Source organism: Bombina bombina, chromosome 8, assembly GCF_027579735.1.
Source record: "Bombina bombina isolate aBomBom1 chromosome 8, aBomBom1.pri, whole genome shotgun sequence".
Lineage (NCBI taxonomy): Eukaryota > Metazoa > Chordata > Amphibia > Anura > Bombinatoridae > Bombina > Bombina bombina.
The window spans coordinates 91,569,036-91,595,607 of record NC_069506.1 but is presented as its reverse complement, the minus strand read 5'-3'; the positions used below and the strand labels follow the sequence as shown (position 1 = coordinate 91,595,607).

The window sequence follows — 26,572 nt, the reverse complement described above, 5'->3', positions numbered from 1 at the left end:
CATGCAATTTTAATCAACCTTCCATTCACTTTTGTCATCAAATTTGCTTTGTTCTCTTGGAATTCTTAGTTGAAAGCTAAACCTAGGTACTGTTGGCTCATATGCTATTTTCTAAGCCCTTGAAGGCTACCATGTAGATAACATTGTGCTCACACCCGTGGAGTTATTTATGAGGCAGCAATGATCAGCTAAAATGCAAGATTTTCAAACGCACTGAGGTAAGGAGGCAGTCTGCAGAGGCTTAGATACAAGGTAATCACAGAGTTAAAAAGTATATTAATATAGCCATGTTAGTTATGCAAAACTGGGGAATGGGTATTAAAGGGATTATCTATCTTTTTAAACAATAAAAATTCAGGAGTAGACTGTCCCTTTAATTAAGAAAATTCTGTCTTGCTGGGGGCTCTAGCTATCTGTCAATTAATATCTAGCTATTAAAGTATCTAGCTATCTTTAGTTAATATCAATTCTACATGGGGACATCACTTTATTACTTTCCCTTTACATAGTTACCATAGCTCCCTTATAATGGATCAGGGGAGCATAGAGTAGCTCTTTATTTATCTGTCCAGGCGATCCCATTCTGCCTCTATAATATTCAGTCCATGACTGTCAGTGTTTTATCAGCTGTTTTTCTCTCCAAATAGGATTTTCCTGCATTAGCAGTGTGCTTGGGATTTTTATCATGCTGAAAAATAAAACCATTCCAAATCAGGCTCTTTCCAGAAGGAATGGCATGAGGAATTAAAACCTGTCTGTACTTTTTAGCATTCATGATTCCATCAATTCGGAAAATATCGCCAACACCACTGGCAGAAATGCAGCCCCAAACCAGGACAGACCCTCCACCATGTTTCACTGAAGGCCGCAAGCACTCATTCTTCCAACTCTCTTCAACTCTTTAAATCACATATTGTCGACGATTGGACCCAGAAATTTCAAACTTGGATTTGTCACTCCATAAAACTCTTTTCCACTGATCTTTATTCCAATCTTTGTGAGCTTTAGCATATCTTAGCCTTTTCACCCTGTTCCCCTTCCATAAAAGTGGTTTCTTGGCTGCTACCCTTCCACAAAGACCATTCCTGATCAAGCTTCTTCAGACTGTAGAAGGGTTAACTTGGCATCCCGATGAAGATGCCAGATGCTGAGCCAGGTCCTTGCTGGACTTCTTCCAGTCTCTCAAAGAAGAAACTCTGAGAAACTTCTCATTAGATTTTTTTTTTTTTTTTTAAATATCTTTATTTTTTGTGTGCCACATACAGGAAAGCTAGAACATCATTGATTCAACATGAGCAAGATATTACAAAATTACAATATAACTGATGTCTTATGAAGGTGTTCTGATCTGAAAGGCCAAAGGTATACTTGAGAAGTACAGTTCCACTAACGAAATGAACCTGGCCTGTGGACAAAGGGTCATTTCTCATTAGATCTTGAAAGTTTTCTCGGCCTTCAAGTCCTTTTTATATATCTATACACACACAGGGCTTGACAAACACAGGCATCAGGCAGCCACTGACTCCCTGCTTTATATATTTATATATCTATTTACAGGGAGTCATAGGGGTGTCCAGAAGTTTCTGGCTCCTAAATGTATGGGCTGGCTCCTATATTTTGAATAAATTAAAGCTTTACAATTATATCTTCAATATTTAAGCACCTGATATGATCTTAAAAATATATATACACTATCTACATTCTATTCTCACACTAATCTTTGATTTAAATGCATCATTATATCAAGCATTTACTTATTGCTGAATAACCCTTCAAACTATAGTTGCACATATGCCAAAATAACAAGACTGCAGTAGGCAGTAATACATTTTTATTGGACCTCTCTGAATTAGAGATAGTGGTATGTGCGTGCATGTTTGTTTATGTACCGTAATTATGTGTGTGTCTAACCTAAGTCTAGATAAAGCAAGATATTTCAAGCAGAGAGGGTTTCGTTTGTGTCTGTAGATTAGGTGATGCTTCACACATAAGGAATTTCTCCCGCTCAACCCCTGTGTCTGGCTGGCCTCCAGAATCATTACAGCAAACACACAGTGTGTATAAAGGAGGTGCAGGCCTTGACAAAACAGTCTTGTAATCGGTTATTTAGATATTGCCCTGCTCCTCCCAACATCCTCACCTGACATCCAAGAGAAGAGGGGGGGAAAAAACACGTAGACAAGGAGTGAAAAGAACACTGCATCCAGGTGTGAATTAATTGGGCTTTTCAACATCAATTTAAAATCCCAGGGGATTCTGGGATCTAATGTGTCCTCACACAAACTATAAACACACATCTTTTGACAAAGCACAAATTGGGTAATTATTTATAACACAAGAAAAGTATATAATTCCCATCATAAAAAATCCAACTTAAAGGGACAGTTTACCCAAAAATGTCCTCCACTTTAATTTGCTCCCAATTATCTATTTTACCTGCTGGGTTTATTAAATGGTGTACAAGTAGCTGTTTTAACCTAATTTAGGCATTAAAAATAGCTGGTTTATCCTGTGGTATCCCCACCTCTAATGAAAGTTTATGGACTTAAAGAGACAGTATACACCATTTGCCATTTAACCCCTTAGTGACCAGACCATTTTTCAATTTTCTTACCCTTAAAGGGACATGAAACCCCAAAAAAATATTTTATGATTCAGATAGAGAATACAATTTTAAACAACTTCCCAATTTACTTCTATTGTTTAATTTGCTTCCTTCTCTTGTTATCTTTTGCTAAAATGTTTATGTAGGTAAGCTCAGGAGCAGCAAAGAACCTAGGTTCTAGCTGCTGATTGGTGGCTGCATATATATATATATATATATATATATATATATATATATATATACTGATTGTCATTGGCTCACACATGTGTTCAGTTAGAAACTAGTAGTGCATTGCTGCTCCTTCAACAAATGATACCATGATAATAAAACAAATGAGATAATAGAAGTAAATTAGAAAGTTGTTTAAAGTTGTATTTTCTATCTGAATCCTGAAAGATTTTTTTTGGGTTTCATGTCCCTTTAAGGACCAGGGCTATTTTTACATTTGTGTGGTGTTTGTGTTTAGCTGTAATTTTCCTTTTACTCATTTACTGTACCCACACATATTATATACCGTTTTTCTCGCCATTAAATGGACTTTCTAAAGATACCATTATTATTTTCATCATATCTTTAATTTACTATAAAGAAAAAAAAAATATGATGAAAAAAACTTTGACCCCCCCCCCAAATCTGTTAAACATCTACAACCACCAAAAAACACCCATGCTGAATAGTTTCTAAATTTTGTCCTGAGTTTAGAAATACGCAATGTTTACATATTCTTTGCAAGTTATAGGGCAATAAGTACAAGTAGCACTTTGCTATTTCCTAACCATTTTTTTTTCTTTTTAAATTAGCGATAGTTACCTTGTAACACTAATATCTGTCAGGAATCTCCGAATCCTTCACACACACACACACATATATATATATATATATTTTTTTTTTTTTAATAGACAACCCAAACTATTAATCTAGGCCCATTTTGGTATATTTCATGCCACCAAATAAAAAAAATTGTTAACTTTTTTTACTGACTTTTTCACAAACTTTAGGTTTCTCACTGAAATTATTTAAAAACAGCTTGTGCAATTATGGCACAGATGGTTGTAAATGCTTCTGTGGGATCCCCTTTGTTGAGAAATAGCAGACATACATGGCTTTGGCGTTGCTTTTTGGTAATTAGAAGGCCGCTAAATGCCGCTGCGCACCACACTTAATTAGGTAGCATAAAAGGGCTTAATTTTAGCCTCCCACCTGACACATCCCACCCCCTGATCTCTCTCTGACCCCGCTCAAACAGCTCTCTTCCCTCTCCCACCTCACAATTGTCACCGCCATCTTAAGTACTGGCAGAAAGTCTGCCAGTACTAAAATAAAAGGCTTTTTTTTTTGTATTTATTTATTTTATATTGATTCTGCAGTGTTGGATCCCCATTTAGCCCCCAACCTCCCTGATCCCCCCCCCCCATACAGCTCTCTAACCGTCCCCCCTCTACCTATTTGCCGCCATCTTGGGTACTGGCAACTGTCTCCTAGTAACCAGTTTGCCCAAAAAAATGTTTTTTTGTTTTTTTTTATATTAAATAAACATTTTTTCTGTAGTGTAGTGTAGCTGCCCCCACCTCAATACCCTACCCCTCCCCCTCCCAGATCCTTTGCCCATCATTTATTTCCCCCTCCCTTTCCCTCCTTCCCATACATTTTGAATTGCATAATTGTGAATGTTGCACCCCGCAAGCTCCCGCCCCCCTGCAGGCACATTACTAAGACAGGAACCGGATGTTAAGCAATGATGGGGCGCCCACCCGCCTCCCTGCTATGGCTCCCACCCACCAACGATCGGCACCATAGCTGTCGGTGCAGAGAGGACCACAGAGTGGCTCTCTCTGCATCGGTGTGTAAAAAAATGGTATTGCACGATGCCTCAATATCGAGGCATCACTGCAATACCATGAAAGCGACTGGAAGCGATCAGGATCGCTTCCACTGCTTGAAACCCCTGAGGACATACAGGGTACGTGCTTGGTCATTAAGTGACAGTTTTTGTAGGACGTACCCTGACACTACTAGAAAGAATAATATGCAAATATGCACAGAAACTGATATAAAAAATCAGTATAAAAGCTTTTAAAAACTTACCTAGATGCTCCCATTTAGCACTGGTGATTAGGTTAGCCAGGGACACCTTTCACCCCCTCCCCTGCATATGAAAATACCCATTATACAAATAGAAGCAATCTGAAGTCTGTATACATCAGTATACATCTAAACCTTTGGGGCTTGGTTAGGAGTTTGAAAATCAGCACAATATTATTTAAAAACAAGCAAAACTATTCATTGTTACAAAATCCCACCCAGATGGGCTGTAAAATGGATCATCTAGAAAACATTTATGCAAAGAAAAATCTAGTGTACAATGTCCCTTTAAGTCCAGGCTATTGACAGGCTGTGTAAACATAGCCAGCAGAATAAATTATACTCCTGGTGGGGTGTAGAAGAGATAACTGATAAAATGATCATTTTCATTTGTTCTTTCTAAGTATTGGGCTTTGGTTTGCAAACAGATACAAGATAAGGAAGCAAGTGTGTGTACACAAAGTGATACCATAATGAGATCTCATTTTACCTGCAAGCTCAACCCATTTTAATAGGCTGTGGTTTCAAAGCACAAAACCAGCAATTTTACATACACAAATAAATCTGAAAATGCAATTTCTGCTACATTCTACATTCTGCAGCTGGTATAACAAGTTATTAGAAATACATTAAAGTGAAGGCAAAGTTTTGTTAAGCAGCAATGGTATTTAGGATCCTTTTAATAACTCCAATCCAGTCGCTAGGTTTGTTTTTTACAAATATTTAGTTATTTAGGTATTTTTCTAACAATAGTTTTGTTACCGTTCCGTGCAGATTCTCCTCCCACCCTCAAGTTCCGGGTTTATGATACTGTGACGTATAGAGCGGTCCCACCCGCTCTATACGTGTCTACTACGCTCGTGCACATCGAGCATGGAATAACAGCGCATGCGCATCATTTGTTCTCAGCGATCTTTGCGCATGCGTTAATCCCGGTTGTCGCTCTCTACTGCGCATGCGAAAATACTTAGCAAGTTCCTCGGCAGCTCCTACTATGACTACTACCTAAAGTTTATACTGCGCATGCGCGAAATGAGGACGCGCGCGGATGGAAAATGAGAAGTAGAAAATGTTACGCATGCGCATATAGACCCATCTGTTGATGACGAAATTTGACGGCCGCCTAACGGCCAGAGAATCAATTGGATGGCTCAACCACGTGATAGTTCTTTATAAAAAAAAAACATTGAACGGGTTGATTTTCGGAAAGCCGATTACATGACAATAAAATAAGATATCTCAGGTAATATATATTTTGGGGAATATTGATGAATGAAACTTATATTTATTTGCCTTGATATCTATAATTGTTTATAAAATAGAGTGTTTGACTTTACCTTCACTTTAAGGGAAAACAATTTTAATGTATATTGTCCCTTTAAACCATAGACAAATGCATAGACTATGGAATTGCTGAACCCAGTAACACTACACATAATCCAGAAACATAATAGATATGTGATACCTCACAATGTGGAATAAGGTTGGCCACTCGTGCCGTTCGGCTATTTTCAGAGCCAAATTTATTCTTGTGAAACTGCAACTAGTAAAAAATCCAGTCTGATAAAGTGCTGTATCAGGCACAAAACCACATTAAAGGGACAGTATACTGTAAAATAGTTTTTCACTTAATGTGTTTACAATTACTTTTTTTTACCAACTGCAGGATATAAAACGTATGAGAATGTGCTTTCTGAGGTTTATTTGTGTATATGAAATAGCTGGTTTTGTGTTTTGAAGCCACAACCTAATAAAATGGGTTGAGCTTGTAGGTATAATCAGTTCTCATTACTTTATCACATTGTATACATATGCATGCTTCTTTATCTTATATCTGTCTGTAAACCAAAGACCAATACTTGGAGAGAACAATGGAAAATTTAATACATTCCAGCAGGTAAAGTAGATAATTTGGAACAAATTAAAGGGGAGACATTTTTTGAGTAAATTGTCCCTTTACAATGCACATCTATCTGCTGAATCTGTCGTCCTTTCTTATGTTTTTAAAATGTTGTCAATAAAATCAGTTTTTTAATTGTATCCTCTATTTGTTCAACATTTGTTTTGGAATTAGAAAGAAATTTGGCTTTTGCCTATCTTTAACATTAAATTATGTCTGTTAAACAAATAGCAATGTTCCAACCCATGATAATAAAGGGATCTGAAACCCCAAGATTTTCTTTTGAGATTCAGACAGAACATATATTTTTTTTAAAGTTTCCAATTGACTTCTATTTTAAAATATTTGCTTTGTTCCCATGGTATATTCTATGTTGGAGTGATACCTAGGTAGTAGGTGTCTGGGTTACTACATTACAGGAAATAGCGCTGTCATCTAATGCTCTTGCAAACAGATAACATTCTTGCAAAACTGCTGCCAAATAGTGGTCCAAACGCATGCATGCTCTTGAGCTAATGTCCCTGCTTTTCAACAAAAGATACCAAGAGAATGAAGAAAATTTTATAATAGAAGTAAATTAGAAAGTTATGTAAAATTGCATGCTCTATCTAAATCATGAAAGGAAAATGTTGGCTTTCATGTCCCTTTAATTATAATGAACAGTAGTAGTTTCATGTATAAAACAATGAAATCCCTATAAATTTAACCAGTGAGTACCCTATTCGACTGATTCAAGATGCAGTGTTTTCCCCTAGTTCTGTGATATTGGTGTTTTACACTATTGTTTCTCAACCGCGGTTATCAAGTACCCCCAACAGGCCAGGTTTTCATTATAACTGAACCAGTGCACAGGTGAAGTAATCAGCTGATCAGTAACACTATGGCTACTAACGTGCTCTCACCTATCAGCTGATTATTATTTTACCTGCGCTCTGGTTCAGCTATAATGAAAACCTGGCCTGTTTGGGGTAATTGAGGGCCGCGGTTGAGAAACAGTGTGTTAGACGACAAGTAGTCTTGTACTAGTTTCACAAAGCCTGACCCTCAGCACAAGGGAGACCTGACACAGCAACAAAGTCTTTCTATTTCTATACAGAATACAGTGCAAGAGACTTGTGAAATGTATGAACAGCACTCACTGCCGACATATTTTAACATTTCCAAACCAATCAAGCCAAGTTCTTCTGCACAGGCAACTTGAAAGACACCCATAGCGAGGGCCCCATAGTCCTTTTACATAGTTATGTCCCCTATGCTAATAAAGATTCCAGTGTCACAAACATTAATTGGTTTTGTGTATTACAGCTAAGGTACCCTACTACAATCTGCAAAAGAACCTCTAGTTAATTACCCCATAAGTGTCATCAGGTGTCAATAAACAATCTTTAGGTATGAATTTAAAAGCTATTTGCACACAAAGAGTTGGAAGTTGCTCTTGAACTTTCCTGTCAGACAGAGTGCAATGACCCACAATTATCTCTTTCCATCTAATCTCACTCTATTAGTGATGCTCCAGACAGTATGGAGAAGGGACGCTTGCCCTTTCCTGTCTTCAGGCAATATCCATGGTTACCGTGACAACGAGGCTGATTCTATAGTACCACACAACACCTACTGAGTCTGTCTCCAAACTGAGAGCTACCAGTCATCAGGGAATCTGCAAAAAGAGCCTAACTAGTGTCACCAAGTGATAACATAATGACCGTTGCCAGATTCATGAGATGGATTAGTGGTGACAGTCAGAGCAAGTGACTTTTATAGCATGAGACAAAGCACAGATGTGAAAGTACAGGAAAGGTGCGAGTAGAGCCGAAAAGCCAAGCATAAAGATGTGGTCATCCAGCAACTTAGTGTTACAAAAACCTGCTAAATCTCAAATTCTGCTTTTCATAGATTTTTACTAAATTTCAATTCCAATATAAAGTATATAAATAAACAGAACATACAACAAATGTTAACACACACACACACACATATATATATTATGAGATATGCAACCCAAATCTCTTCTTTCATGATTCAGATAGAATTTTTGTGCATTTGGTATGTTTTGTTGAAAAGCAGGGACTTAAAGGGACAGTCAACTAAAAAATGTTTATTGTTTTAAAAGATAGATAATCCCTTTATTACCCATTCCCCAGTTTTGCACAAAAAACATGCTTATTTTAATACACTTTTTACCTCTGTGATTATCTTATTTCTAAGCATCTTCTGACGGCCCCCTGATCACATGACTTTATCTATGGACTTGTATTGATGCCAATTAGTGCTGTGTTGTTAGAATCCACGGGCGTCAGCACAATGATATTTATATGTCTCAAATGAACTAGCTTTCCCTGATGTGAAAAGCAAATACAAAATCATGTGATCATGGGGCCATCTTTAGGGACTTAGAAACAGACAGAAATTTAGAGGTTTAAAGGTTATTAAGTATGTTAATATAACCATGTTGGTTGCCAAAGCTGGGGAATGGGTACTAAAGGTGTTATCTATCTTTTTTACACAATAACTCAGGAGCATGCACTATATGGCTGCAGTTTTGCAAACATGTTATCTATCCATTTGCAAGAGCAATAGATGACAGTACTTTTTCCAGCCATGCAGTGCTCTAGACACCAGCGGCCCGATCCGATATGCGGTGAATCATTCATCTTGAAAAAGCCCTGCAGAGGGAGAAACGCGTTGATGTGCTGCAACTGATAAAGACAAGCTTTTACATACAAGCTGGAGTTACTATTCTTCATATGAAAAGTGTGCAATACTAGTGCTAACACTGTTAGCCATTTCCAATTTTGCCACTAGACCTGTAACGGGTCATTATTGGACACTACTCTAATCTACATTCCTCAGCCCTGTGTTTGGTATCCTGCGTGCTATCTGGCACAAAGTGCAGGAATCTTTTCTTCGATGATCGCTACATTATAGCAAAGAAAGCCAAGTAATACTGTAACTTACTGACCTCGCATTTACACCAATCAGAAGGTGCGTTTGGGACAGCGCCCTCAATAGTGACGTCATTACGGCCGTACAACTAGTCACGGAGAAGACTGAATGTGCACTCGTCTGGGTAAGCCCGTTTTGCTAGCAAACCAACTTCCGATTGAGATTTCAGTGTGGAATCGGACTATCCTTACTGTTATTATGAACTCTACAATTCAAGTTTAATCATATATCAAATGGTGGCAACTATCTTGTAACTTTTGTTTTTATTTACGGAGACGTCCGTTTTTACATATCACTTAATGTGAATAAATCTTTGTTTATTTAGACATTTATTTACTCTGTTTTTAATTTTTTAATAAGTCTCAACGATAATTCACAATATCACCTTTAGCTTTTAGCGCTCCTATCTACTTTTATCATATTCAGGTGAGACATTTAATGTAGCTGGCGGCGGTGTAGGGGGATCACATTAGGGGGTAAGACATTTAATGTAGCTGTCGGCGGTGTAGGGGGGTCAGATTAGGGGGTAAGACATTTAATGTAGCTGGCGGCAGGGTCCGGGAGCGGCAGTTTAGGGGTTAATACATTTATTGTTAGGAGTGAGAGGGGGGACTGCGGATAGAGGGGTATACGTGTCGGGTTATTTTTGGGAAGCGTGTTAGACAGTAACGGGAGATTTAAGACTTTAGTAAGTTTTTTTATGCAGCGGCAGTTTCTAAAGTGCCGTAAGTCACTGGCGACTCCAGTAATTTGTACTTACGCTTATTTCTGGACATCGCTAGTTTGTCCGACTTACGGCACTTTAGCCACTGCCGGCGCTGTATATGTGATAGCTCGCTGTGCGAGCTGAAACTACGGGCGGCGCAGGTTTCCACGCTTGTGCCGAAACCTGTGCCGTATATCGGATCGCGCCCCAGTTATCTCTGCAGCAAAGAATAACATTGGAACAAAGCAACATTTGATAACAGAAGTAGATTGAAAACTTTTTTTTAAAATTGTATATTCTGTCTGAATCACAAAAGAACATTTTAGCAGTTCAGATCCCTTTAATTACTATCATGGGTGGAAACACTGTTTAAAAGACAGAATTTTAACAATGAATGTTCCAGTCCTGAATAAAACTACTTTTTCCTTTTATGCTGGTGGAGATGTGAGCCTGTTAAAGGGGCACTAAACCCACATTTTTTCTTTCATGATTCATATAGAGCAGGCTATTTAAAACAACTTTCTAATTTACTTCAATTATAATATTTTGTATTTATTCTCTTGCTATCTTTATTTGAAAAAGCAGAAATATAAGCTTAGGAGTCGGCCCATATTTGGTTCAGACCCTGGGTAGCACTTGCTGATTGGTGGCTACAACAAGCAATTAATACAAGAATCGCTGTTCCCGATCACAGTTCAGGGATAGAATTACGTAGAGCTGGCATTGCCATGAATGCCTATTGAGCATGCTTCACACAAGAACGCGCACAGAGTTGGCTAGGCAGATCAGTGGACGCGCATGCGCATTAGAGGGGCGTGTTGGCTACAGTGCAGGATACCAATAGGTCCGCATTACAATTGGTTATGTTGCGAAACGTCACAGAGGAAAAAAAACTGACTTTCTGATACGGGCAGAGGAACAGAGACACAGAATAGCAGGGAAAGTTGAGTTGAGAAAGTTGACCATCACTTTAATATTAACATTTAAAGAGACATGCACAGCCTCCCCTTAGCTACTGATAAACTGACTGTCATGACACTAGAAGGTAAAAAGTGTTACATTTATCAACATCATATTTAATAATATTACAGTACTTTCCAATACACCCTAACCATCCATACAGAAAGCTCTACTAAACCAATATGTATATTATAAAATGTGCTCTTAAATCCAGACGTTGTTAGCCAGACAAGCATTGGATTTATTTGGAAGAATGACACATACATACATTCCCTTTGGTTGTTTCTTTCCATCTGCTAAGCACATGGCATCAGAGGTAGTCTCTTTACAGACCTTTACTTATCCAGTGCTCAGACAGATCCCATCTCCGAAAGAAGCCTCCAAGCCCTCCCTTCTCTTCCCTCTTATCCCCTTCAATTATCTCCCAGCTCCTCTGACACTCTCACCCCCCCCCCCTTCCTCCACACCTTCACCCTCGCCAAGTAATTTCCTCTTCAAATCAATTCTCCTAATCACAGAAAACCCAAAAGGGCCACAGGAATACAGCCTCAAACCAGAGCACAGACATTAATTAAACCCCCTCTAGCCTCCCTGACACTACAAATTAGATGCGACAGGGGTGGGCTGGCTCTTTCGGAATATTAACTCTTTTCAAAATCTCAGAGAAAAACATTTGGAAGTGACTACAGGGAGAAGAACGAAATTCATGCTTGGATCGATGCCAGCCGTATCCTAGGACTTGCACGTTATTCTAATAGCAATTATTAATAAGAAAGCTCCGTATTCATCTCAGGGATTTGGCAGGGAAGCAAATTCCACACTCCAGCACATAAAGCTGACAGTTTCTTGGTCATGCTATAGGGAAAGGGTGGGAGGTCCCTGGCAGGGGAACAAGGTGCTTGTGAAAGAAGTCTGGGTTTCCCTCCTGCGTCTTCTCACCCGCTGAGCACCAGTGAGCAGCTGAGCATCAGAGTAGGCCCAGCGTGCCCCTGACACCGAAACCACAGTCAACAGACACAGAGAGACGAGTCCTGCCCATTTCCTGAGAACTTTCAAAGGGGAATTGTTAGCTGAATATCTGTGTAAGACGTTGACAGATCCCCCTAGAGATCACCTCCCCCACCAAGCACAGAGAGACAGTTTATCTGACAGCTGTGAGGTCTGACCGCATGGGGAGGTAGAAAGGACGTGTTATGGGCGGGCGCAGCTGGAGAGCCAAGCTTTCAGTTATTGGCAGGGGGTCGCTCAGATAAGAACACAGTCAGCAACCGCACAGCAGCCAACTAAGGCGGGTGAGAGAGGGGGGAACCTTGCCAAGATGAATACTCCAGGTGCGCTGTGTGTCAAAGTTTTGCTGCTACTCTCCTCGAAGCTAAAAAAAAGAACATCTGAAATGTATTAGACTTTTCCTTGTATTGATCAAGTACTCAGTTTATTGCAATTGGAAAAATAGGGAGAAACCTCAACTCATAGTTCACTTTTTACCCCTTGTCTGCCATAGAAGGCTGCAGCAACCTATAGTTAAAAATAAGTTAAAGAAATCCTCGAACACAGATAGAGATATTTTATTTTGCTTTTAAGTTCTTCCTTAAAGTTAAACCACAATGTACATTTTATACAACTAAAGCGACATCAATGTCAAAATTAAACTTTCATTGTTTTACATAGAGCGTACAATTTGCTTCCATTATCAAATTTAGGTGTTGATCACAATCTTTCGGCAGATTATCTTTTTTTTTAATGTTGCCCAGTATTGTCAGTATGTATTTACAGTGATCACAATCCTAAAATATTTCAGCCATTAAAGGGACATACACCCAATTTTTTTTTCATGGTTCAGATAGAACATACAATGTTAAGCAACTTTCCAATGTACTTCTATCACATTGTCTTTGTTTTCTTCTTATCCTTTGTTGAACAGCAGGAAGGAAAGTTCAGGAACGTGCACGTGTCTGCAACATTATATGGCAGCAGTTTTGCAACAATGTTATACATTAGCAAGAGCACTAGATTGCAGCACTATTTCCTGTCATGTAGTTCTCCAGTCATGTGCACGATACCTATCTAGATATTTCTTCACCATAGAATAACATGAAGAACAAATCAAATTTAATTATCGAAGAAAATTTGATTTTTTTTTTTTTTTTAATTGTGTGCTCTATCTGAATCATGAAAGTAATTTGCAGGGGTTCAGCTCATAGTTAAATCCAAACAATAGTACAATATTTATATTATTATTATTATCGGTTATTTGTAGAGCGCCAACAGATTCCATAGCGCTAATTATAGGCTCTAAAATATTAAAGCATTTTTTTAAAAACTTCCATGTCCCTTTAACAAACTGCAGTAGCATGTTTAGCGTATTGTCCTATTATCACTGAATCAAGATGTTAAAGGGACATGAATTTCCTTTATGATTCAGCTAGATCATGCATTTTTAAGCAACTTTATAATTAACTTCTATCAAATTGTCTTCATTCTCTTAATATCTTTTGTTGAAAATCAGGGACATAAGCTCAGGAGCAGCAGTTTTACAAGAATGTTATCCATTTTCAAGCGCATTATTTCCTGTCATATACTGCTCCACGCCTACCTAGGTATTTATTTATCAAAGAACATCACAGGAATAAAGCAAGTTTGATTATAGAAGTATATTGGAAACTTTTTTTTAAATTGTATGAGCTGTATGAATCACAAAAGAAAATGCTTGGGTTTCTATCCCTTTAAGACCTTAGATCTATATGAGCTTTGTCTAAGCTTAGTTTTTTACTTGTTCGGTCAATTATAAAAATAGAATAGATGCTTAATATTCTCATGAGTTACATTAATTTAAAGGGACATGAAATATTTTTTTTGTCAATAATAGACCATTTATAGTGAAATAAAAAAAATACCAGGTTCCAATAAAAACAATCTCTTTTTAATACATTTGATTTTAAAAAAATGTACCGTATTAATGTTTTTTTTTATGTCTTTATGTAATTATTTATCAGTAAAGTCAAAATGGTACAGTTTATTTCACTTAAAGGGACACTCAAGTCGAAATAAACTTTTATGATTCAGAAAGAGCCTGCAGTTTTAAGACACTTTCCAATTTACTTCCATTGTCAAATTTTGCACAATCTTGTTATATACACACTTACTGGGAAACAAGATACTACACAAGCGCACAGGGTATACGTATACTAGTCTGTGATTGGTTTATTTCTGTAACATTAAACAGGGGGCCGGAAAATGAAAGAAAAAACTAAAATTGTCAGAAAAAAAATGTACTGCTTATTTGAAATTCAGAGAACGGGTTAAATAATTGTCTTTTTATTATGTAATTGTTAATTATGCAATTCTACTGCATTGAGTGGCCCTTTAAATATTTTAACAGGAATTCCAAAACCAGTCATCCTGCTTGAAGTATATTAGAAAATGACAGAGCTTAAAATTGTGTCTCCTCTATAAAAGCTGAGTCATCACTAAAACGTATCCTTTCAGTCAACATGATTGACACATGATGGAAATAAAACTTCAGTCCAGACTAACTAGCATAATTTATCCTGTAACGAGAAATTACATCATTTTGGAACTAGAGCTGCTGCCATTGGTCTAAAACAGGATTGAACACCATATTCCCACCTGCACTAAACTGAGAGCTCTGAGGTGGAACAATTGCAACATTTATACAGCTACCCATTGTTATATGTCATTGGTTATGAAGAGATTTGATACACAGAACACCCACCATTATGACTAGAGGGACACTGAACCCAAATTTTTTTCTTTCATGATTCAGATAGAGCATGACATTTTAAGCAACTTTCTAATTTACTCCTATTATCAAATTTTCTTCATTCTCTTGGTATCTTTATTTGAAATGCAAGAATGTAAGTTTAGATGCCGGCCCATTTTTGGTGAACAACCTGGGTTGTCCTTGCTGATTGGTGGATAAATTCATCCACCAATAAAAAAGTGCTTTCCACAGTTCTGAACAAAAAAAAAGCTTAGAAGCCTTCTTTTTCAAATAAAGATAGTAAGAGAACGAAGAAAAATTGATAATAGGAGCAAATTAGAAAGTTGCTTAAAATTGAATGCTCTATCTGAATCACGAAAGAAAAAAATTAGGTTCAGTGTCCCTTAATCCATACAGCTGGGTAAATGTAAGGACATTGAATTTGCTACTATATTGTTTGCTACTTGTTGATTTCAGCCTTCTCTAATATAAAGCTGCAGTGTGTGAGTATCCTATATACCAGTGTTTTTCAACCAGTGTGCCGTGGCACACTAGTGTGCCGTGAGAGATCCTCAGGTGTGCCACGGCAGACTGACAACAGTGTGACATATTTTTTAAACTTTGCTTGTTTTTTACTCCCAGTGCAGGGGTAGTTTGTAGGAGGCATGGCATAACAGCACAATACATACAGTATGTGTGTGTTTGTGTGTATGTGTATATATATATGCTGTATTAGGCTACAATGTGTGATTTTTTAAAAATTTTGGGATGGTGGTGTGCCACAGGATTTTTTAATGTAAAAAAGTGTGCCACGGCAAAAAAGGTTAAAAATCACTGCTATATACTGTATATATAGGTCTATGGGTGAGTGTGTGTGTCTAATAAAAATTAATATAATGCAGCAAGAAAAGTGCTGCTGCTTTAGGCTTAGCCGGATGTTCATTACGTATATTAATCTTCAAATGCATGTGTTATAGGGGAATTATAAAGCAAAGTTAAAGGGACATTAAACCCAATTTTTTTATTTCATGATTCAGACAGAGAATAGAATTTTAAACAACATTTCAATTTACTTCTATTATCTGATTTGCTTCATTATTTAGATATCCTTTGTTGAAGAAATATCAATGCACATGGGTGAGCCAATAACACAATGCATCTATGTGCACCTGCCAACCAGCAGCTACTGAGCCTATCTAGATATGATTTTCAGCAAAGGATATCAAGAGAATAAAGCAAATTATATAATAGAAGTAAATTATAAAGTTGTTTACAATTGCATGTTCTATCTAAATCATGAAAGACAAAATGTGGGTTTCATGTCCCTTTAAGGGCTCTGTATATGGCTTACCTGTCAATCAGGTGTGTGCTCAGAACATGGCTCTAAGCACACACCCCTGGCTCATAACACACCCCTGGCTCCTAAATGTTACCCCTGGCTCCTAACAGTTAGGGTTATGGGTTGTTCTCCAATGCCATATATATATATATATATATATATATATATATATATATATATATATATATATATATATATATATATATATATATATATATATAAATACCAGTGTCTGGTGCCTAAATGTATGTATAATAATTGAAAGTGCCAAATACCTACTTGAAATATATGGACCAGCCATTATGCAGGAGGCATATATGCCTACAGACTTCAATCTTGCAAATTTAATAAACCAGAGCTCAACAAACCCAAGAGCCAGGTTGCCACTGGCTCCTGGAATGTTACCCGGGGTTCCTAACTGTTTGGATTATTCTCCATATATCTATATACAAATACCACTGTCTGGCGTATAAATGTATGTCTAACAATTGTCAGTGCCAAAGGTATACATGAAATATTTTTTAACACACAGTAGTAGAAAAACATCACTATAGTGAGAAAGGGTACACAGAAGGGCCAGCCGTTTAATAAACCAGAGCTCAACAAATCCAGGAGCCAGGATGCCACTGACTCCTAGAATGTTACCCCTGACGCCTAACTGGGTAATTCTCCATATATCTATATACAAATACCACGGTCTGCCTGCTAAATATTCTTTTTGGCTCCTACATTTTAAACAGATTTGTCAATCCCTGTAACTGGAGCTATAAAATCCCAACATAGTTTGCATTAGTGTCCTAGTAATTTAGAAAGTATGGAGAAAGAATAGTAGGACAGAAAGAGAACAACAAATTATATGTGAGACAATCCTATTATTGGATGGCTCTAAAATAACATATTCACCAATGTGTGTGCAAAATCAATGCTATGTAGCTTGTTTAACATTTTAATTTTTTTTTTCTTTTAAATTTTTTTTTTATATTTTACTTTTCAATAATTGTATTGCTAATATTAGTTCAACAGAATGCCACATCCTATATGCTATATTGCATATTCTAATAAGCATGTTTGGTTGAATACATTTTGTGCAGATTCCAGTTAATGTTATTGGTAATCTTTGTTCTTAAGATTTAGATAAATTGACTTGTTTGGCAAATAGGATTTTATCCGCAGTTAAAGGGACAGTATAAACCAATTTTCATATAACTGCATGCAATAGACACTACTATAAAGAAGAATATGCAAAGATACTAGCGCTGTGGAATCTGTTGGTCCTCTGCAAATACCTGATAATAATAATAAAGATACTGATATAAAAATCCAGTATAAAACCTTTTAAAAAAAACTTACTTAGAAGCCAGCACAAGGTTTTTAAAAAATAAGCAAAACTATACATTGTTACAAAAGCACTACCAGATGGGCTATATAAATGGATCATCTACAAAACATTTATGTAAATAAAAATCTAGTGTACAATGTCCCTTTAACTTAGCAGGTTTTGTTTGGCACATTTATGATATAAAACATGCTTAGCCTAAGGAGATTTATTTCAAATTTCAAAGAATTGAGGGATACTTTGCTCAAGACCTACAAACCAAGAACAGAGTAACAAGAACTGTTTTTATTGCACCTCTCTGCTCCACAGAAGCATGAAAATTATTTCTATACTGAGTAATATCCTGTGCATTTATTGTCTTATTTCAGTTACAGAAATATGTTCAACATTTAGCAACAGACCTATATGCAAGTAGCTATCTAAATATACACATAGGATGAAGCGGTATTGGGATATAATCCCTATCAGATTCAAAACAGCTATGTCACCTTACATAAGGGGAGACAGACTTAATGAGGCATGAATCACTTCCATCTCTTCATCACTGTCACCCATCAGGAAGAGGTGGGGAAAAACAGCCTCAAAGAATCATCAATCCCTTTGGCACACAGCTTGGATACAGCAGAAGAATCAGTTGCACTACTAAAGTCAGCGACTAAATTGCTGTAAATATCAACGTTTAACAACATAAAATCAGACGCAAAAATATCACCAAAAAAAAACATAATTATATAATGAAGGATATAACTATATCCCTATATATTTATTTCTGAGCCGCAGACTTGTCTTTCAGCTGATGAACTGAAAAATTGTGGATACACTCAATAATTTTTAAACATAAAATATGTCTGATGACCAAAAAATAGAGACTAAGGGCTGACTGATAAAAAAAACATCGAAATCGTGCAAAATCTTTGTTTTGTTTTTAATCATTATAGTGCGATGTATGTTTCTCTCCTTTACAACCAGAACCTGGCATAGCAAGACAAACCGTTCGAGGTAAAATTTGTCTTTCTAAAATTCTGAGGGACCTTACAGTATTGACGAGACATCTTAGAAAAATCTTGCTATTGCATAGACCTTTATATCATATGGCCCCAAAAGTGCAAATCAAACTCAGAGACCATAAAGAGGTTCTCGCTTAATTTTAGCAAGCCAGCTACTGTCTCTTTCCCATTCTACTTAACAGAGCGTTCCTCAAGTTGTTTGTTCTTAAAGGGACATTCCAGTCAAAATTGAAATGTACATAGATTTATTACATCTTTGAATAGAAAGATATTTGCAATATACAAGTACTGGCAAAAATGCTTCTAGTAAAAGTTATCGCTGTTTTAGTGTTAACATTTTTCTCTGCACATGCACGTGAAGCATAGCTAGATATTGTCACTGCACCCAAATTTTAAACAATGCAGCTGCGCAGATCATCAGTGGGGTGTATACCATGTCAGCAATTAACAAATTGAGTCATTACAAGATGGTACAAGCACCTTAGGCTCTCTGAGCAAGTGCCGTTTTTAAAATGTTGGTGCACGGTGCATACTTAAAGGGACATTCAACACTTCCTTTAACATGATTTGATATTGAAAATATCTGTCCGAATCAGCGTCGCTAACTACTCTAATACCCGGTAAATATGGCAGCTGAACTCCCCCCACCACTACGTAGCTGCCTTCTTCTTCAACTGATAAGCAAATCAGAATCTAGTCCTCGGACAGAAATTGCAATTTCTGTCCGAGGACTGGATTCTGATGTGGAATATCCCTTTAAGTAGATGGGGTCCATTTATTAAACAGCGGATGCTGCTTCTGAGCCCCATTGTGTCCTCCTAAAACAGATGTTAAGAAGCAGCAGTTGTAAGACCACTGCTCCTTCACTTCTGGTGGACTTAAATCATCCCGATCCGATATGATTGGGATGATTGACGGCCCTTGCTAGCCGCCGATTGGCTGCCAGTGAGCAGGGGGTGTCATTGCACAAGCATTTCACCAGAAATGCTTGTGCAATGTTAAATGCCGACAGCGTATGGGAGGTTGAGCGGACATGATTCGCTACAGCAAATCATGTCTGCTCGCCTCTTAATAAATCTACCCCGATGTGTGTATTGGACGTTTCAGATGCCGCCAAATGCTGGAAGAAGATGGATGCTAACGGGATTCGTAGCAGGAGGTTTTCCTCAAAGAATAACAAAAACAAAAAAAAATCACCACGGGAACATGTTTTTTTCCTTCTTCCCCCCCCCCCAACTATAATGCTCTAATAAAAAAACAATTTTAGATGTTGTCATTTTTAACATCAACTCTAAATCGATATAACACAGTCTTGCTGTCCACTGGGGTGACCAGACACTTGAGCAGAAATGTAACTTAAATCTTGGCTTGTTGTCATATGACGTACAGGTTTTACTGTAAAACAATATAAATAAAAGGCTTATAAAATCCACACCGTTACGCAATATCATGGGCGCATTGATATTTGATGCGGTGCCAAAGATGGTGCTCAAAAAAATGTGTTGCCACAGTATTTAGTGGGCTACCATCTAACTGGTCACTGACTTTTTAGCCTATTATCATCAACTTGTGCACATGGTGTGCGCTCAAGAGGTTAAATAACCTAGTAACTAGTCAAATAAAGTGGTCAACTAACCAGATGTTTTATATTCATCAAATGAGTATCTGAAAGTCAGTCCGTGTCACAGAGATTCCATTTTTAATTAAAAGCAAATACATTTTAGTGAGGACAGACTGAAGTCAGACTAGCATAAATTATCTTCTTGATAATACATTTTAGCAAAACCACTTATTTTGCTGCTTGGAGGAAAATATCACATATTTTCACATTATGTTAATATATTGTGCAAACAAAATCCTACACTTCTATATGAAATTATATTGAGACTTCCATGTTAGTAAATATGAAGTTAGTACCCCCCCCCTCCAAGTTGCTTATATGACTAATTTGCCCTCAAACCCGTATCACAAATTTTACAGCATGTTGATTTATGTTAAAACATATTAAAAAAAAAAAAAACTAGTATTAACAATTTTATCACATAGGTTTGCGAAGAAAGGTTAACCTGGATCTGTAACATTGGTGAAATACTATTGAAAAAGGTCATCCATGCACACAGAGAATAGCTTTCTCGGATCTAAAATTATGTTACAGCATAAAATGCAGTTAAGGTGCGTAATAAAATAGGATATCAATGAAACTGTCATTTGATCTGTCTTTTTGACTAATTTCATACGTCTGCCTGTAAGATTTCATTGATTTTATCATTCAACATTAATTCTCCTTCGTCATCTTTTTATATCACTCTGAGCTGTCTGGTGGTAACAGCAGTTTCCGCGTCATAATAAAAACCACAGGTGCACTGATATAGCTGACTTTCTAGTGTAACAGAACAGTATAAGAGAGGATAAGGTGTCATAGGAAAAGCAGACATAAATTACGGAAAGATAATTACCAGGATGGGTAGCTAAAGTTTTAGCAAACAATATATATTTCTTGGCAACTATTAAAGGGACACTGTACCCAAATTTTTTCTTTTGTAATTCAGATAGAGCATGCAATTTTAAGCAACTTTCTAATTTACTCCTATTATCAGATTTTCTTCATTCTCTTGCTATCATTATTTGAAAAAGAAGGCATCTAAGCCTTTTTTTGGCTTCAGTACTCTGGACAGCACTATTTTATTGGTGGATGGATTTATCCACCAATCAGCAAGGACAACCCAGGTTGTTCACCAAAAATGGGCTGGCATCTAAACTTACATTCTTGCATTTCAAATAAAGATACTAAGAGAATGAAGAAAATTTGATAATAGGAGTAAATTAGAAAGTTGCTTAAAATTTCATGCTCAATCTGAATCACAAAAGAAAAATTTTGGGTACAGTGTACCTTTAACATGGCCTAAAAAGTATTGAATGTGTTTAAGGCTCTGCCCAATGTCTGTGCCACTTAAAAGATATGTCATTATTTTGGTCACAAACATTTTACAAAATCACAATGCACTTCTGCCACAAAGCATGAAATAATTGGTTAGTAAATAACCCCTTCATTTTCAAAACTAACAAACTTTCTTGCAGTAATGTGTAGTAGGCCTCAGCAGACTGCAAAGTTTATCCACAACCATCTTTTTTTTCTATAGTACTTCAACTCCAACAGCCCTGTCTGCATCAATAAACACCATTAATTCAATACCATTACTGTGGGGTTCAGGTTAAAATTCTCACACTACAACTATTAGAATGCCAAACACTAAAGCACATGCAGAATTTTATCACACATTTTGCATTTCCTTTTTGTCTCTGCAATAAACTGTAGAATATGCTGCATGCCAATATATATATATATATATATATAGATAGATAGATAGATAGATAGATAGATAGATAGATAGGATTGTAATTGACACCAACAGAAAAATCTATCTTTAATAGCAGATAGAGCCTATTTTGCCCAAATTCAACGCCCTTGCTAACATCTGCCAGGCAGACAAACATGCACACGGCACTGCAGTCACAACCTTTCACACCAATACCCTTCATCAAATGATGCAGAAGAAAGACTGGCGAAAACACAGAGTCCGAACATTAATCTTACCACTGGAGACGAAATTCGACACCCAGGGCAATCACAGATTGGAGGATGTACCTGTAAGATTCCTTTGGACATAAGGGTCTTCAAACTTTTCCCTGGTAACAGCACATGAAAGAAAAAGAGAAGACAAGTTTCAGGAGGTGCAGGACGTGCAGGGGTAATGCAAGATGGCAGTACAGAAAGTTCTGTTCAAAATACAGCTCGTGTGATATATAGGAATATTGTGACAACGGGACCGATAGTGAAGAGAGAGTGACAGAAGGGGATGGTACAACTGAAACACACCCTGCACACAACAACACATATCCTAACACCCACCCACTTATATTTGTCACTAACAATAATAACACACAAAGGATATAGATATATTTATACAAAATATAGGCAATTATCTAAGGCTACAGATGAGCGCGCCTTTTTTACTCGGTCAAACAAGTACTATAATATTATATTACACAAAACTTGCCGCCAGGTGGGCTTACACAGCAATGTGTTGCAGCCATCTCTGGTAATCAAAGGGTTAAAGCAATACATGACTAGTAAAGTATGAAAAACAACTTTTGTTCCACATAAAACCGTAGATAAATGTATAATAAATATAACAGATTTAAATAAACTAATACATTGTGAGAGAGAAAAAAAACCTGACGCACTCACAATATAACAGGCAAATACATATTCCCAGACTGTACGAAGCAGGGGCACAAAAATAACCAAATGATCCCTACTGACAGGCTTGTGTATGTGGGACTGAAGAACACACACAGTGTAAAACAAGCCTTTCCTATGAGCACAGTGTCAGGTACTGGCAGTGCCCGCTGGGTACTCAGTGTAGACTCTCAGGCACATAAACAGAGCTCTATCCTGTTACACTCCCCCTCCTCCCCTTCCCCTGCCTGGGAGCTCCCTGGGGGGTTAATGACCTCTCATTAGTGCTGCCCTGTCTCTCTCCCCCTTACCTCCCAGCTCCTATTAATACATGACACACTCTGTATGCCCTGCTGTTAACCCCTTCGCTGTAAAAAGACAGCACATCTGAGGAGGTATACAATAATCTTTAGTCATATGCAGCAGAAAAAACAGAACTAACAGGCACACACACAACATGCCAAATAATTTATTGAATGAAAGTATCCCATACACTGTGACTTCCACTTATCAAACAATTTGACAGGAGGCAGCATAATAGTTTCTCTCCACCAGACATGTAATTTATAATCTATTGAATAATCAGTAATACCACCAGTCCTATTCACTCACCAATTAACCCTTGTGGTACTGGACATATGTCTCGTTTTCATTCTTACTATCTATCAGCTGAAGTTTAGCTTAGCAATAAAGTAGTGTTTGTACCCCAATTGTGGGTCAGTCTTTCCTTTAAAAAAAGCATTCTGATTAAAAATGTAATTCCCAATGTACACCGAACACTGCCAAGCCTTTTGATATTCTGTCCCACGAGTGGAAGTCTGAAATGGAATGGGGTGTATGTATAGTAGGGGTTGCTCACTCTCCTTCTACATTTACCTCTCCAACCCCAGCAGCCTGCTTCCTTTCTGCCAAATCCCCATCCAGATTGCTGGGGTCACTCACTGGAGAGGGGAGGAAGGATAGGAGGAGAAAGGAGGGGAGAGGAGGGCAATGTAAGTTTGTCATACTGAGAAGCACCAGCCCTGGGGTGCTTCACGCAGTTTCATGGAGGAGAAACCCTCTCTCCATATTAGACTGCCTAGAAAAATAGGGAAGGATTTTGTGACACAAAGTGCTGATTTCTAAAACGCAGATTAAGAACACAGTGCCCCCCATAGCTTTAGTTGTACAATTTAACACTATAACAATAATGTATACAACAGATGATGAGATCAGTGGGTTACTATATAATATCAATGTCACTTGATATTTTCTGAACTATAATGAGCAAGTGCCCAACTAAAGGGCATATAAATAAGTTTGAGATTTTGATGTCTTGGACACACTGATAAAATGATTATAATATGTTCCATATACTGAATTAACATACCCCTAAACCATTAAAAACAGTTAAAAAAGCAATAGATTTAGGATCAGAGATATGAACTGAACAACCCAGACAGTAACCTATACAATATACCCCATAAAATATAGATATTTGCTAAATATCTACATTTTAGCAACACTCAAAGCCATAAAAAGATCGCCAGATAATATAATATGCATAAAATGATAAACACTTTCTTTTATAAACAATTACAAGACATTTTAACCCCTTGTATACCTCACAAGTATTACACTTATAACCAGAACACAATAAATATCTGTGGTGTTTCTGACATGGGGTTATCTTCCTTCTATTGACAATGTCATTCAGAATCTAATGAATGTCACTACATTTTTGGGGTGTTCTGTTTATAGTTGTTTTATATCTCTGTGAAGTTTACCCTAAGTTTGCAGCTTGTTCCCCCTCACCTTTGTGCCTGATACTCCGCTTCCAGTCTTTGGCAGTCTCCCGGCCACTCACAAACTGGAACTCGTTGGGGGTGAGCCACTCTCCCCGGTAGCGGATGGATGGCCCTTTGCTCCCTTGGCACAACTTCTGGATGTAAAGCAGAGCCTTATTCTCCCCACACTCCACTTCAATGCAAGGCTCTCCTTGGTCAAAAAGAGGTTGGAAGTCGGGAATAGAGGAAAACCTCTCCAACATCAGGTCATCAGGCAGTGGGGGGTGATGGGGTTCATGCAAACCTAGGTAGGCACGGGGTGCAAAAAGGTGCTCATATGCCGGCTGGTGTGGGGTTACCACCGGGATGGCAGCTGCAAGGTAACTCGGGATACTGTCCATAGGCTGATTAAAAGCTGCAAGTGCTAGTTCCTCTCGGTCCGGTCTCTCCTTCTTGATAGCCGGCATGGTATCCCCAGCCTGCGCCCTTACCCGGGGAGTTGAGTGTTTTTGTCTGGGGCCCCGCGCGCCTATCTTGCACTTGGCGCTACAGTTAGCGCTCGGCACCACTGGGCTCCAGGGCTCCTGCTCCCAGCGCCCGCAGCCTCCTTCCAGCAACTCTCGGGTTTCACAGCTCCTCGCACTGCGCCTCCTCTGCCGATCTGCCGCTGCCTCCCAGTCCGACTGAGACATGACATGCTGCTGGAGAGGGCTGAGCCACCGGAGACATCATGGTGCTTTAGAAAATGCTTATTGATCCCCTTATCGACCTCCCCCACTACTGGCGAGAGCTACACTCCGGGGCTCCCTGTGCCCCAGCTCACATTTCCTTCGTGTGCTTTTCTTGCCTATATTTGCCTTCTACCCCCTCTCTTACCCAATCTAACGCCGTGCTCTGACCCTCTTTGCACAGATACTTATTTGCTCATGCAGAGCACCACTGACAACTTTTAGGGTACGGAACCTCCCTCATTCACCTGCCAGACTCCCTTCAGTATTACTGGGGATAATAGCGATAATATTCTGGTAACTGTTACTGGCAGCGTTCTAGATCTGCCCCTTTCTGCAACCGTTGCTTGGTCTAACGTTAGCTTTGGTGTGCTGAGGGGATCCCTGTATGTCACACACACTGGAGTTCACAGACTCTCTGACCAAACAAGATTCGCCTTCTCCGCCGCTTCTCCAACTTGGCCCATTTAAACAACACAGGCGGCAATCGGAGTGGGAGGCGGTGAGGCGAAGGGGGCGTGCGAGGGACGGCGTCCCTGCTACTTCGTCGCCGCTCCTACTGTTTATTGCTTCGCCTGACAGCTGCCTCCAGCGAAGGACACACAGGCTGCATAGATAGCTTCATACCTGAGGCAGTCACGTGTGGGGGGTACAGCCTATACATTGCTGTTCAGGTAATTAGTTACTTGCATTTGTATAGTAGTGGATATATTGCCCAAAACACATCAAATCTATTATTTATTAAGCTATACTTACATATTTACCATTTGTCTATTAATCTAATATATTTATCAAGCTATGTATCCATCTAAACTCTATCAGCATTCTATCAATCAACCTATCATGTATTTGTCAATCTATTTTATCTATCCATCTAAACTATCTATTTATCTGTCTGCCTATCAGTTTTAAATAACAAATATAGGGGTTGATTACAAGTCTTTAGAAAAGCTTATGTCTTTGCACTCTATAACTATCTATCTATTTATCTATTTTCTCTGTCCATCTATCTTATCTATCCATCTAAACTATATATAATCTATCTATCCATCTAATCTATCTATCTATCGTTTAGATATCTATCAATCTATCGCTGTCCATCTATCTTATCTATCCATCTAAACTATATATAATCTATCTAGCCATCTAAACTATCTATCTATTGTTTAGATATCTATCAATCTATCTATCTATCGCTGTCCATCTATCTTATCTATCCATCTAAACAATATATAATCT

At 38.0% G+C, this 26,572-nt stretch overlaps 1 protein-coding gene across 8 annotated transcripts in view; it reads right to left on the bottom strand.

The window, feature by feature from the left end:
* The window catches only part of SAMD11 (sterile alpha motif domain containing 11), a 393,689-nt gene extending 367,843 nt beyond the window's left edge, over nt 1–25,846 (bottom strand). Inside the window, exons 1-2 of one of the 8 annotated variants that reach the window (XM_053690450.1) lie at nt 24,634–25,846; nt 22,195–22,286 (exon numbers count right to left, since the gene is read on the bottom strand). In XM_053690450.1, the coding sequence (XP_053546425.1) occupies nt 22,195–22,286; nt 24,634–25,297 (756 nt within the window). In that variant the 5' untranslated portion in view covers nt 25,298–25,846. The other 7 variants (XM_053690449.1, XM_053690447.1, XM_053690453.1 and 4 more) reach the window with 7 other exon arrangements.
* Between the last annotated feature and the right edge of the window lie 726 nt (nt 25,847–26,572).